General features: G+C 42.3%; 2 protein-coding genes across 9 annotated transcripts in view; both read left to right on the top strand.

Moving 5' to 3' along the window:
* Nucleotides 1-14,268, top strand: part of LOC309648103 (zinc finger protein 154-like) — a 202,525-nt gene that overhangs the window by 15,956 nt on the left and 172,301 nt on the right. For 2 of the 5 annotated variants that reach the window (XM_082436224.1, XM_082436216.1), the window contains exon 3: nt 121-4,855. The exons of the other annotated variants lie outside the window; for them this stretch is intronic. In XM_082436224.1, coding sequence (XP_082292350.1) covers nt 121-3,314 — 3,194 coding nt within the window. In that variant the 3' untranslated portion in view covers nt 3,315-4,855. Of the gene's footprint in view, nt 1-120; nt 4,856-14,268 lie in introns of those variants that run through there. 5 annotated transcript variants of the gene reach the window in all.
* The window catches only part of LOC309648163 (zinc finger protein 211-like), a 63,337-nt gene continuing 60,618 nt past the window's right edge, over nt 11,550-14,268 (top strand). For all 4 annotated transcript variants that reach the window (XM_082436490.1, XM_082436488.1, XM_082436489.1 and 1 more), the window contains exon 1: nt 11,550-11,731. In XM_082436490.1, the coding sequence (XP_082292616.1) occupies nt 11,633-11,731 (99 nt within the window). In that variant the 5' untranslated portion in view covers nt 11,550-11,632. The remainder of the gene's footprint in view (nt 11,732-14,268) is intronic.

Genomic DNA, 14,268 nt, shown 5'->3' with positions numbered 1-14,268 from the left:
AAAAGTATCCCATTTGCTTGAAAAGATTCATTCTTAGATGAGACAGCTGCACATTTGTGGTGAGTTAACCCCCTCTCTATGGAGTCAATGTGTACTTCACAAGTGTTTCTTTGCATTCAGGTTGCTGCTGTGGAGCAGAAGGCGAGGAGACACCCTGTGAAGAAACTATTCCTGTAGGAGTGTCACAGGCTGGGTCTCCTAAGGCAGCTCCATTTTCCCAGAAGACACACCCCTGTGAGATGTGTGGTCCAGTCTTAAGAGATATTTTCCAGTTGGCCGAGCATCAGGGAACACAACACAGCCATAAACTGTTGAGATGTGGGGCATGTGCAACAAAATTTTATATGCCTTTGAATAACATTGTACACAAGGCTTCATTTTTCAGGAGCCACAGATTCCAAGTGTCACAGAAGCCTCTTACTTCTAGGAAAATCCTGGCCAGCGTGGGACATCTGCCGCAACAGGCCACTCATACTGTGGAGAAGCCAAGCAAAATCACCCAGTGTGGGTCAACTTCACAAGGCAGGAAAAATCATCACACCTGGAGAGAATGCAAGAAAGCCCTCAGCCCCAAACACACACTTGTTCAGGACCGGTGTGTCTACACTGAAAGACAGTGTTTTGTGTGCAGTGAATGTGGGAAAACATTCAGGTACAAATCCACATTTGTTATGCACCTGAGAGTCCACACTAGAGAAAGGCTTCATGTGTTTAGCAGAAGTGACAAATCCTTTAGACAAAGCTCAACCATCAGTCAACATCAAAAAATTTATACTGGCTCAGGACAGGACAAGTGCAGCAAATGTGGGAAATCCTTAACTCACAAGTGTGTCGTCATTTATCCCCAGAGATTGCACAGTGGAGAAAACAGTTCTGTGTGCAGTGACTGTGCAAAGTCTTTTTCCCATAGCTCTGTGTTCATTCGACATAAGAGAGTTTTTTCTGGAGAAAGGTTTTATAAGTGTAGTGACTGTGTGAAATCTTTTACCTGTAGGTCTGCCCTCATTTATCATCAGAGATCTCACACAGGAGAAAGGCCTTATGAGTGCAGTGAATGTGGGAAGTCCTTTACCACTAATGGCACCCTCCGTTCTCATCAGAGATCTCACACAGGAGAAAGGCCTTATAAATGCAGTGAATGTGGGAAGTCTTTTACATCTACCGGTGCTTTCCAATATCATCAGAGAGTTCATTCTGGAGAAAGGCCTTATGAGTGCAGTGAATGTGGCAAATCTTTTATGTCTAGGTCTGCATTCATTTCTCATCATAGATATCACACAGGAGAAAGGCCTTATGAGTGCAATGAATGTGAGAAATCTTTTTTCTCTAGGCCTGCCCTCAGATATCATCAGAAATCTCACACAGGAGAAAGACCTTATGAGTGCAACGAATGTGGGAGATCTTTTCCCACTAATTCTAACTTCCACTATCATCAAAGAGTTCACACTGGAGAAAGGCCTTATGAGTGCAGTGAATGTGGGAAATCTTTTACCAGTACCTCTAACCTCCATTATCATCAAAGCACTCACACTGGAGAAAGGCCTTATGAGTGCAGTGAATGTGGGAAATCTTTTATTACTCCTGCTATTCTTCGTTACCATCAGAGAATTCATTCTAGTGAATGGCCTTATACGTGCAGTGAATGTGGGAAATCTTTTACCTCTAAATCCAACTTTTGTTATCATCAGGGAGTTCATTCTGGAAAAAGGCCTTATATGAGGTGCAGCAAATGCATGAAATCCTTTACCAGTATCAGTGCCCTCCGTTATCATCAGAGAGTTCATTCTGGAGAGAGGCCTCATGAGTGCAGTGACTGTGGGAAATCTTTTATGTCTAGGTCTGCCCTCAGATGTCATCAGAGATCACACACAGGAGAAAGGCCTTATAAGTGCAGTGAATGTGGGAAGGCTTTTAAAACTAGCTCCAACCTCCATTATCATCAGAGAGTTCACACAGGAGAAAGGCCTTATGAGTGCAGTGAATGTGGGAAATCCTTTACCTCTATCAATGATCTGTGTAATCATTATAGATTTCATTCTGGAGAAAAGCCTTATAAGTGTAGCAAATGTGGGAAATCCTTTATCCTTAGGAATAGCTTCATTCAACACCAGAGAGTTCACACAGGAGAAAGTCTTTATGGATGTAGTGAGTGTGGGAAATCTTTTCAGAGTAAGTGTAGGCTTATTGAACACCAGAGTATTCACACAGGAGAAAGGCCTTACAAATGCACCAAATGTGGGAAATCTTATACCACTAATTACCTCTTCCGTGTTCATCAGAGAAATCACACTGGAGAGAAGCCTTATGAGTGCAGTGAATGTGGGAAATCTTATACTGCTAGCTCCACCCTCCGTTATCATCGTAGAATTCATACTGGAGAAAGGCCTTACAAATGCACCAAATGTGGGAAATCTTATACCACTAATTACCTCCTCCGTGCACATCTGAGAAGTCACACTGGAGAGAAGCCTTATCAGTGCAGTGAATGTTGGAAATCCTTTACCAGCAACTCTAGCCTTCGTTATCATCGTAGAAATCATACTGGAGAAAGGCCTTACAAATGCACCAAATGTGGGAAATCTTATACCACTAATTACGTCCTCCGTGCACATCTGAGAAGTCACACTGGAGAGAAGCCTTATCAGTGCAGTGAATGTTGGAAATCCTTTGCCAGCAACTCTAGCCTTCGTTATCATCATAGAATTCATACTGGAGAAAGGCCTTACAAATGCACCAAATGTGGGAAATCTTTTATTACTAATTACCTCTTCCGTGTTCATCAGAGAAGTCACACTGGAGAGAAGCCTTATGAGTGCAGTGAATGTGGGAAATCTTATACCACTAGCTCCACCCTCCGTTATCATCGTAGAATTCATACTGGAGAAAGGCCTTACAAATGCACCAAATGTGGGAAATCTTATACCACTAATTACCTCCTCCGTGCACATCTGAGAAGTCACACTGGAGAGAAGCCTTATCAGTGCAGTGAATGTTGGAAATCCTTTGCCAGCAACTCTAGCCTTCGTTATCATCAGAGTGCTCACAGTGGAGAAAGGCCTTATGAGTGCAGTGATTGTGGGAAATCATTTGTCCAAAGAAATATCCTCATTATACACCAGAGAGCTCACACTGGAGAAAGGCCTTATAAGTGCACTGAATGTGGTAAATCTTTTACTCGTAGCTCCAACCTCTATTATCATCAGAGAGTTCACAGTGGAGAAAGGCCTTTTAAGTGCAGTGAATGTGGGAAATCTTTTATTAACCCCTCCAAACTGCGTTGTCATGAGAGAGGTCACACTGGAGAAAGGCCTTAAGAGTGCACTAAATGTGGGAAATCTTTTATGAGCAAATCCTTCTGATGATTGGAGAGTTTACATGAGAGAAAGGCATAGAAGTACAGGGAATGTGCAATTTCCTTGTTCAGTATAGGGGCAGTGGAGAAAACTGAGGGGCCATTGGTCTGAATTGAATCTCACCTCAAGTGCTTCTGAGGGCATGAATTTTTTTCCCTTATTCAAATTAGAGATTATAGGGTATTGAGGCACTGTTGAAGGGTGTGTATTCCCCAAGTCTACAGAGAACTATATTTCCGACCATTGGGTCTGGGGGAAACCATAATTGGTGCAGAAACTCTGGTTTAATAGGGGGTGGAGGACATTGCAGCCAACTGGATGGAATGTGCCTCTTCTAAAAGTGAGATTCTGTCCAAATTCTGTGACATTGACTGTGCAGGATCAGTTTTTACACTGATTCTAGTGAATTTTACTTCAAGGTCCTTACTGCAGAGGCAGGAAAGAAAGAGAAAAGGGGATGTGGCTCTTGTGATCTAGGCAGCATGCCTGTTGACTCAGGTAGAAATGTACTTCATTGCTTTCCATATTTGCTACCACTGAGGGAAGAATGATCCCCAGAGGGCACAAGGAGAGAGTTGGTGGATTCAGTATACGGTTGCCAAAACTATTTTCCAAAAAGAGTGAGAAATACAGATTTTTTCATCTTGAGACAATTTTTAAAGCTATATTAAAGTATAATTCACATGTACTAAACTGCATATGTTTGAAGTATTACAAGTTAATAAGTTTTCACCTAGGTATGAACCTCGAAACCATCACCAGAGTTCTGATAATGCCCATATTTGCCTCATGTCCTATTATTATCTCTCCTTGCCCTTCCCACCTCTCCAGGTAATCATTGATGTACTTTCCCTTAGAATAGATACCTTTGCATTTTTTTGAATTTATCTGATTGGAATCAACTGTTTACTGGGTTTTTCTTCTGAATTCCTTTGTTTCATAATTATTTGAGATTCATCAGTGATATAAACGAATAGCTCATCTCTTTATTTTTTGATGAGTAGCATTCTTATCTGGATGTACCACTGTTAGTTTACCCATTCATCTTTTTATGGGCATTTAGGTTATTTCTAGGTTTTCACTCTTGAAAATAAAGCTGCTACAAACATTTGCATCAGTTCTTTATGTGGATTATGTTTCTTTTTTATTGATAACTGAGTGCAGTGTCTGAATCACTGGGTAGATGAACGTGTAACTCCTGATGAAATTAAGAAACTGGTCTAAAATGACTTCCCATTTTCATTCCCATCAAAACTGTAGGAGAGTTCCAGTTTCTCAACATCCATGCCAATCGTAAATGTCAGCCCTTTTAATAAGTGAGTAGTGCTATCTCAGTGAGGTTTTAATTGGTTTTAATTGCATTTCCCTAGAGACATGTGATTTTGAGCATTTTTTAATGCTGTATATCTTATTTATTTATTTATTTATTTTTGGCTGCGTGGGTCTTTGTTGCTGCGTGCAGGCTTTCTCTAGTTGTGGCAAGCAAGGGCTACTCTTCGTTGTGGTGCATGGGCTTCTCATTGAGGTGGCTTCTCATTGCGGAGCTCAGGATCTAGGCACGCAGGCTCCAGTAGTTGTGGCTCGCAGGCTCTAGAGCACAGGCTCAGTAGTTGTGGCACACAGGCTTAGCTGCTCCGTGGCATGTGGGATCTTCCCAGACCAGGCATCGAACTGGTGTCCCCTGCATTGGCAGGCGGATTCTTAACCACTGTGCCGCCAGGAGGGTCCCTGTATATCTTCTTTTGTACAATTCCTGATCATATCATTTGCCTAATTTTTTTATATGAATTATCCCTGTTTCCATCACTTAAGTCCAGGCATTGTGTAAAACAATAAATCTAGCCCTGCTTTGTAGCTTTTGCCAATTTCCAAGGTATAAATTCTCCCACTATGAAAGTGGGATGTGCTCAGAGAAGGAGCTGAAAAATTCTACTTGGGTCCCCTGGGTGTTTGGTGGAAAACTCAACTTAGCATCTGGTTCATTATAAGGGGTTTTCACTCTCTGAACACTCTCTTCAAAGTTCTTTTCATCTTTCCCTTTCCGTAATTATTGACTGATGGTCTCCAATAGGTATTTACCCTCCATGGAGTTCATCATCACTTGGGGCTGCTTTTCCAGACATCCCAATTGGTTTGTGGGGTCACTGTGGGTCTCTCCATCCCTGGTGAGGCTTCTCAGAAGGACTGGTACCCAGGAACACCAGGTGGAAGGTCCTCCCAGTGACCATGGGGGAAGGTTCCCAAGGGAACCTGGTGAGGCCTTTTCCTCAGGCCCACATGCTCCATGCCACTGGCCATGTTTGATCTGAGGTGGCATTTCCGGACAGCGGGGAAGGGGTGAGCCAAGTACGGCACAGAGTGGGGGTGGCAGGAGGGCAGTGGTGGCCTGGGGACCCAGGAGACACCTAAAGGTGTTGGCGTCTGGCAGGGAGATTTAGGAAGGACCCTAAAGTTTCCATTGCTCATCCCTAAGACGATGCCCTGCCCAGAGTTCTGGATCTCTTTTGCCATTGGAGGTCCCTGAGCAATGCAGGACAGTGCAGGCAGGATGCAGGCTTGTTGACCTGCTGGCAACTCCCCACCTTCTGCCCCACCTGCCTGGTGTAAAGGCCAGGGATTTCCTCAATGAAGTGGAAAAATCAAGGCTCAACCTCTGAGGCAAGAATCAGAGATTAAGTCTTCTTTTAAAAAATAAATTTATTTACTTAATTTATTTTTGGCTGCATTGGGTCTTCGTTGCTGCGTGTGGGCTTTCTCTAGTTGCGGCGAGTGGGGGCTACTCTTGGTTGCGGTGCACGGCCTTCTCATTGCAGTGGCTTCTCTTGTGGAGCACGGGCTCTAGGTGCGCAGGCTTCAGTAGTTGTGACACGCGGGCTCTAGAGTGCAGGGTCAGTAGTTGTGGAGCAGGAGCTTAGTTGCTCTGCGGCATGTGGGATCTTCCCGGACAAGGGTTCGAACCCGTCCCCTGCGTTGGCAGGCAGGTTCTTAACCACTGCACCACCAGGGAAGCCCAGAGATTAAGTCTTTGGAGCAAAGTAGAGACTCAATCTCAGTAGCAATTAGGTTGTCCAAGGTACTTTGTTAAGGGAGAAATTAATGTCAGACAAGGAAGCACAGATCCAGGAACCTTAGTACTAAGCAGGATAAATGTCAAAAAACTACATGTAGACATCATTTTGAAATTACAGAAAATCAAATATTTTAAAAATCCTGAAAGAAGCCAGAGGGGGAAAATACTCATTGAGGAATGAAGTTAAGAATTATATCCAATATCTCCTCAGAAACCATGCAAGCAAGGAGAGGTGTGAAATATTTAAAGTGCTGAGATGAAAAATAAGTCAACCTTGAATTCTGTACCATCAAAATTATCCTTCAATAATGCAGGGAAAACAAAGCCTTTCAAAGACTAAAACTGAGGGAATTTGTTCCCAGTAAACCTACTGTCTTAGTCCATTTGGGATACTATAACAAAAAACCACAGACTTGTTAGTTTATAAAAAAATAAACATTTTTTACTCATAGGTTTGGTGGCTGTGTAGTACAGTACTAAATCAAGGTTCCAGCATGGTCGAGTTCTCTGGTGGGAACCCTCTTCCTGGTTCATAGCAGATGCTTTCTTGCTGTGTCCTCATGTGATAGAAGGAACTAGGGGTCTCTCTGGAGCGTCTTTTATAAAGGGACTAATTCCACTCATGAGGGCTCTATCACCTTATGACTGAAGCATCTCTCAAAGTCCCCACCTCCTAATACTATCATCTTTGGGGGTTATTCTTTCAACACAGATTTTGGAGGGACAACACAAACATTCAGACCATAGCACCTGCCTTGCAAGAAATGTTTTAAAAACTTTAGAGATGAGAAAAATGATATAGGTCAAAAAGTCCAATCTACATAAAGAAGAGCATTGAAGAAGGAATAAATGAAGGAAAAATAAAAAAAGTATTATTTTTCTTGTTCTTAATTGATCTAACAGATAACAACTTGTTTGAAGTAGTAATACCAACAACATATTCTATTATGTATGCTTATCTATATGCATGTCTTGTGTGTGTCTGTGTGTATGCTTATGCTTTTATATAAGTGAAATGAATGACATCAATAATACAAGGGATTAGAGGGAAGAATTGGGATTATTTTATTATTATGAGGTACACTACGTGAAGTGGAAAAAGCGTTACTTGAAAGTGGACTTGGATTAGTTGTCGATGTTTACTACAAACTCTATAGCAACAGCTAAAAATATAACTGATATGCTAACAAGATAAAATAGAATCATAAAACACTCAGTGAAAACCACATAAAGCAGGTAAAGAGTGAGACAAAAATTCAAACAAAGAGCAAGGGCAACAAACACAAATTAGTAACAGATGTGGTATATGTTAATCCAACTCTATCAGTAATCACTTTGAACAGCAAAAGACCAATTACAAGAGATTTTCAGAGTAGGTAGAAAACCAAGATCCTACCATATGTTGTCTATAGAAACTGTCTTAAGCTTCTAAGTTTGTAATAATTTGTTGCAGGGGCAATAGAAAATTAATAGAGGGGGAATTCCTGGTCAGGGTTAGGACTGGTCCAGTGGTTAGGACTCTGCACTTCCACGGCTGGGGGCCTGGGTTCAGTTCCTGGTCAGGGAACTAAGATCCGCAAGCCCATGGCATGGCCAAAAAACAAAAAAAAAGGAAAATGAATAGGGGGCAGAAATGCAAAGAAATGAGGTAATTGAGAAAGTCAAATTTAGTGAACCAAGTCAGAGAGTGCTCACTTTGAAGGTTCTGACTGTGTGACATGGTGGGGTCATGTCAGCGTGGTAAATAAAATGCTTTATTTACTGTGGCTTCATTGCTTAACAGTGTCCATTAGCTATTTGTCATCAGACAAAAGAATAATGACATATTAACGTTTCATCATAAAATTATCCATTTATGACTGGGTTAGAAATGACCTTATGACTACTGGGAGCAAAAGTTAGTTGGTGAGCTACTTAGATAACTGGAAATCATTCAAGTCTGTCATTTACTGAAACATACCCTTGACGCTATTGTAAAGATTCTGTGAATGGAGGTATGGGAAGGACACAGTCTCATTACAGATTATTGCATGAACTTAATCGCAATAAATATTTACAGAGTGTATTTAATTTTAGAAATATGCAATCATACTCCCAGTATAGTATGAGGGATTGGAATTAAGCTTTTAAATCCCACCATTGGCATAGAGACAGCTATAGATTAATGGAACAGAATATAGAGCCCAGAAATAAACATGTGCACATATGGTGAATTTGCTTACACCAAAGGTGTCAAGAATACACAATGAGGACTGGATTGTCTATTCAATAAATGGCGTTGGGGAACAGAGAGAGACGCAAAAGAACGAAACTGTAACCCTATCTTACACCATACAAAAAATCAACTCAAAATGGACGAAAGATTTGAACACATCATCTGGAACTATAAAACTTCTAGAAGAAAACATAGGGTGAAAGCTCCTTGTCATTTGCCTTGGCATTGATTTTTTTGGGTTTGACACCAAAAGCAAAGATAATAAAAGCAAAAATAAACAAGTGGGATTACATCAATCGAAAAAGCTTCTGCATAGCAAAGGAAACCATCAACAAAATGAAATGGGAATATACAGAATGGCAGGAAATATTTGCAAATCATACATCTGATAAGGGGTTAATATCTAAAATATATAAAGAACTCATACAACTTAATAGCAAAGTAAATAATTAAAAAATGAGCAATGGAACTGTATAGACATATTTTCCAAAGAATACATAAAAATGGGCAACAAGTACATGGAAATGTGTTCAAAATTACTAAATATGCAAAGCAAGGCCATAATGAGATATCACCTCACACATGTTAGAATGGCAGTCATCAAAAAACAAGGGATAACAGTGTTAGGATGCTGAGAAATGTGAACCCTTGTCCACCGATTCTGGGAATGTAAATTAGTGCAACTACTGTGGAAAAGAGTAGAGAGTTTCCTCAAAAAATTAAAAATAGAACTACCCTACTATCCAGCAATTCCACATATGGGTATAATTCTAAAGGAAATGAAAACAGGATATTGAAATGATATGTGCTCTCCCATGTTCATTACAGCATTTTTCACAATACCCAAGATATGGAGACAACCTAAGTGTCCATCAGTGGACGAATGGATAAAGAAGATGTGATATATATAAGGAGCCCATATATATATATGAATACTACCTAGCCATGAGAAAGGACGAACTCTTGCCATTTGTGACAACATCAATGGACCTTTAATGCATTGTGCTACATGAAATAAGTGAAACAGAGAAAGACAAATACTGTATAGTATCACTTTTATGCAGAACCTTAAAAAGTCAAACTCATAGAAATAGGGAGTATAAATATTACTGGGGTTAAGGGGGGCGGTGGAAGAAATAGGGAGAGGTTGGTGAAAGGGAACAAACTTTCAGGTATAAAATGAATAACGTCTGAGCATCTAATGTAAAACACGATGAGTATAGTGGATAACACTGTATTTTATAATTGATATATGCTGAGAGAGTATTACTTAAATGTTTTCTCTCTCACACACACACAAGATGAATATATGAGGAGATGATGTGTTAATTAAATAGATGGGGGGAATGGTTTCACAATGTATACATATGTCAAATCAGCACGATGTACACATTGGTATCTTATAGTTTTATATTATAACTCAGTAAATCTGATTAAAAAATAAAATAACAAAATGAAATCATAAATAAGTCAACCCGCCAGACATGTCTTTTCTTTTCTTTCTTTTTAATCTTTTGGCCGTGCAGCATGGGGGAGGATCTCAGTTGCCAGACCAGGAATTGAACCTGCACCCCCTGCATTGGAAGTGCGGAGTCTTAACCACTAGACTGCCAGGGAAGTCCCCAGACATGTCTTTCCTGATCAAACTAACAAATATCAAATCTATTTGATACTTCCTACTTTTAAATTATCTGACAGATTTGTAGGAAAACCCTGATTTGTAGAAAGGGAGTTATATGAATTATTCACTAAAATGAGGAATCCAAACTTATTCCAAATCTTTCAGAGATTTGTATTCCCCAACTCATTTTATGGTACTAGAATAGCATTCTCATAAAACTTATTAAATTAAACTTATTAATATTAAAGCTGCCCTTCCAGAATGTAGAACAAGTTAAAAGCATCTCAGTAATTCAAGAATGGTTTAGTATTAGAAAATACGTTAATAGCATTCAACATACTAACGAATTATAAAACGTTTATCTTAATAAATGCAGAAAAAAATAGATCCATTCACATTAGAAAACAACACCACAACTATGCAGAAAAATATATATATCATTACTTAGTCAAAATGTATCGAAGAAAACACTACAATAAACCAGCATTTTAGTAATAAAATCAGAAATTTAGGTTTAAAATTAGCAAGCAAACAAGGCTCTCATTATTAGTGCTTATATTAAATATACTGGACATTCTAGCTGGTGCTATGACACAGACAATAAAGAATTAAAATAACTGGAAACCGATTTACAGACCTTTAATTTATATCAAAATGTACGATTATCTACATAGAAGAATTTCAAAAAATAACGTCATGAATATCTGGCATATTTACGACACTTCCTCAAGTTTGCCATATTTAAGATTAGTATCCAGAAATAAATTACAGTTCTACAAATGAGAATCATAACGGCATGAAGGAAATTTAAAAAAATATTTGCCTTATAACCAAGAAAAATTTACAAATATTCAGGATAAAATGAACAAAATGTTTCGTTACAGAATTTGCATTGCTGCCCCTGGCATCCTGGGAAAGATTTGTCATCCTAATTCATGGCCTGGATGCCTATGGCGATCAGCTGCAGAACGCATCCCTACCATCCTTACGTTTGGCCCCTTTTAAGAGGGTCGAGTCACTGCTCTGGCCGTGGACAGGGAGGAGTCATTTCCTGGCACCCTTTGAGGTGGACCCTGGCCTTTTTTCCTGGAAACTGGGAACTACAGGATCCAGAGTGACCTGCGTTGAAGGCTGCGTCGCTGAGCCAATGAAGGCGCAGAAAAAAGGGATTTCCGTTTGGGCACAACTCGTAGGGGACGGGACTTCTGGCCTCCTCCCCGACGGGGCCATTTTAACTGCTCTGGTTCTGTTCAGCTCCGGATCGCTGTGTCAGGACCGGAGTGACTGGAACGGGAGGTCCCGGAGGAGGCGCTGTCCCCGAGGCACAGAGGTGGATCTGAAGTTCGGTGACGGCGCCCGGGAGACGGACCGCCATGCCCGCGTCCCCCAGACTCTCCCGCCGCTCCCGGCCCCGCTCCGCCCAGAGTCCGATGGCGGCGGCGGCGGCGGCGGCGTTGAGGGACCCGCCTCAGGTAAACGCTCGTTCCCCGGGCCCTCACCCACCTCACTCCACCAGACACTAAAGCCCCAAGTGCGGGGCGGCTGCTCACGTGCCCGCAGCCCAGGCCACGGTGCCCAGGACAGTGAAGCGGTCGTGGGTGGGGCCCTGTTTATGACAGTGTGATGGCGCGTGGGAGAGGTCACAGGCGGAGGGACCCGCAGATGCGAAGGCTCGGAAGTTGGCCTGAGGCGGGAGGATTCGGGAAACCTAGGGTCAGCCTTTTGCTTATAGGGAACAGTGTTAGCGGAATTAGGCCTTATGTAACCGACTCAGGATTGTACTTTATTGCGAGGATTCTAAAGGCCATGGGGAGTTTCGAATAAAGGAAGATATTATCTCCGTCAGAGGTTACAGCATTCCCAAGAGCCGTTTAAAGGAAGAACAGGGTGGAGAGGGTTGATGAGGACATTGAGGTCCTAGGAGGTTAAATCTTTGTTCAGGGTCCCACAGCTGGTAAGAGGAAACACTGAGCATTGAGGCCCAGAAGTTAGTCAGCCAGCCTGAGGTCACCTGGCTCCAAGGCCAGGCAGGAGTACATATAGTGAGCCCCTCAAATCCCACCATGGACGCATTCCTTTAGGGCCTGCCTCTTCACTCAGGTTCTCACGGTTAGAGAAGTGCCTATGGAACCTGCACAGGGAAGTAGAGAGTGTCCCATTGCCTCACCGGCCCTGCTCTCACCCCTATGTTCCCTGGAATTGTGGTGTCCTGAGATGCTTGATGCCATTTTTCCCCCTCCTTGAGTCTGGGGATGCAGAAAAACTCCAAGCCCAGTGTCCTAAGTCCATGCTAGAATTATATGGAGGTGTTCCCATTTCTGGCAACCATTGTAAACAGGTGTGTATGGTTAACCCAAGACATGGTACCAGGATGTGCAAATGCCTAGAGGTAAAATTGAGCTCAGGAATATTCAGGAACCACAGGTATCCTCTCTTTCAGGTAGGAATAAATAGTAGGTGGTTTGGAGTCAGAAGGGGAACAACTGCCTGAGATGTCAGGTGTGTGTTCTAGAGGTTTGGCTCACGGTAGGGAGATGATGTGACCAAGGCCTTAACAGGCTTCATTTGGGTTTAGATTTGAAAACAGACTGTGCGCTTGAGAGAGGAAGAAGGACCATCATTGTGGAGGCTACTATCATAGTCCAGGTGAGGGTTAATGGAGCAGGGGTGTGCCTTAGGAAATGTGGTTGTATTCTGGCTGCATGTTTTTAAAGGGGACCGCTAGATTTCTAACATGGGTGGTGAGGGAGTGAAACTCAGGGATCAGTGATGACCCCTGGCTTTGCAGCTGTAGGGTTGGAAGCTGCATCAGTTGAGATGAGCAAGTTGGTAGTAGATGTAATATTCACTGGGTTTAGCAGGAGCTTTTTTTTGACCATGTTAAGAGTCTGAGATATTTCAGACACCACTGAGTAGAGGCATCAAATGAACATCTAACATACAGGTTTGGAATTCTTGGGAGTGATTCAGGTTAGAGACATCCAAAATGTAACTAGAGTGTGGACCAAGGTGAATGACCTGTGGCTCACATTTAGGAGAGGCAAGCTTCGGGTTGTGGTGGCAAAGCTTTTAAGGGGAGAGGTGTGGAGGATGGGGGCAGAGGATTGGGTCTCTTGCTTGTGTACCTGGGTGATGGTGTCAGCCTTCATAAATGTAGGTAAATGGCCATGAAGGTTTGGTGTATGAGACAAGATAGTCTGGCAGGTGGCTAGGGCTTCCAAGAGAAGAGTGGACATGAGATGGCTGTAGAAGCAAGGGGTAATTCATGCATATGACCCTCAAGCCAGAGCTGGTGCTTATTCACCACTATATAGGCTCACCAAGATTTGTGAGGACTTTGGTAGGACCTGGGGTGTTTCATTCAACCTGGTGTATATGGCCATGAGCAAATAAGGTCATCTGTGAGAATCACTAGGCTTGGGGAGGGCGAGTAATGGGGCTGGAGTTTGAATGAAGGTAAGGGAGCAGAGAAAGGTTGTCATTGCCGAGGGACAACAAGGGCAGCACAGAAGTAGCATGGGACTATGGGTATCTGCGATCCACACGTGGTTCTATTCCTTAAATTTGAGGCAAGGATCAGAATCATGCAGTAAGGCCTTTATAGATGATTTCTGATGCTGCCATTGGGAATTTTGGGAGGTCTGTGGTCATACTGGGTCCTGTTTGACTTTACCAGTTGTACTGTGGATGCTGTCTGCCGAGTTGTGGTGTAAGGCCTAAACCCAATATGATGTGCTTCCTTCGTGCTTGGTGAAACCTGGGTGCCCTCAAATGGCCTGAGTGCAAGTTCCTCTCCCCACAGTGTTCCTTCGGATAACATCTCCTAGCCTAACAACGATTTTTACAAAGCAAACCAGGAGCTTTTTTGTAGCAGGTATCAGTTCCCTACCAGCCCTCAGATTATTCAGATAAGACAATCACATCCTCCTTGGAACATCCCAACCCCTTCATCCTACTAAGGTTCCATCCCACAGCCCCTGTGTGTGTTGTTTTTTCCCATGTACGCCTT

This window comes from Balaenoptera physalus, assembly GCF_965194825.1.
Source record: "Balaenoptera physalus genome assembly, chromosome: 19".
NCBI lineage: Eukaryota > Metazoa > Chordata > Mammalia > Artiodactyla > Balaenopteridae > Balaenoptera > Balaenoptera physalus.
The sequence above is the reverse complement of the archived record's forward strand: the minus strand, read 5'-3'. Positions and strand labels throughout refer to the sequence as shown.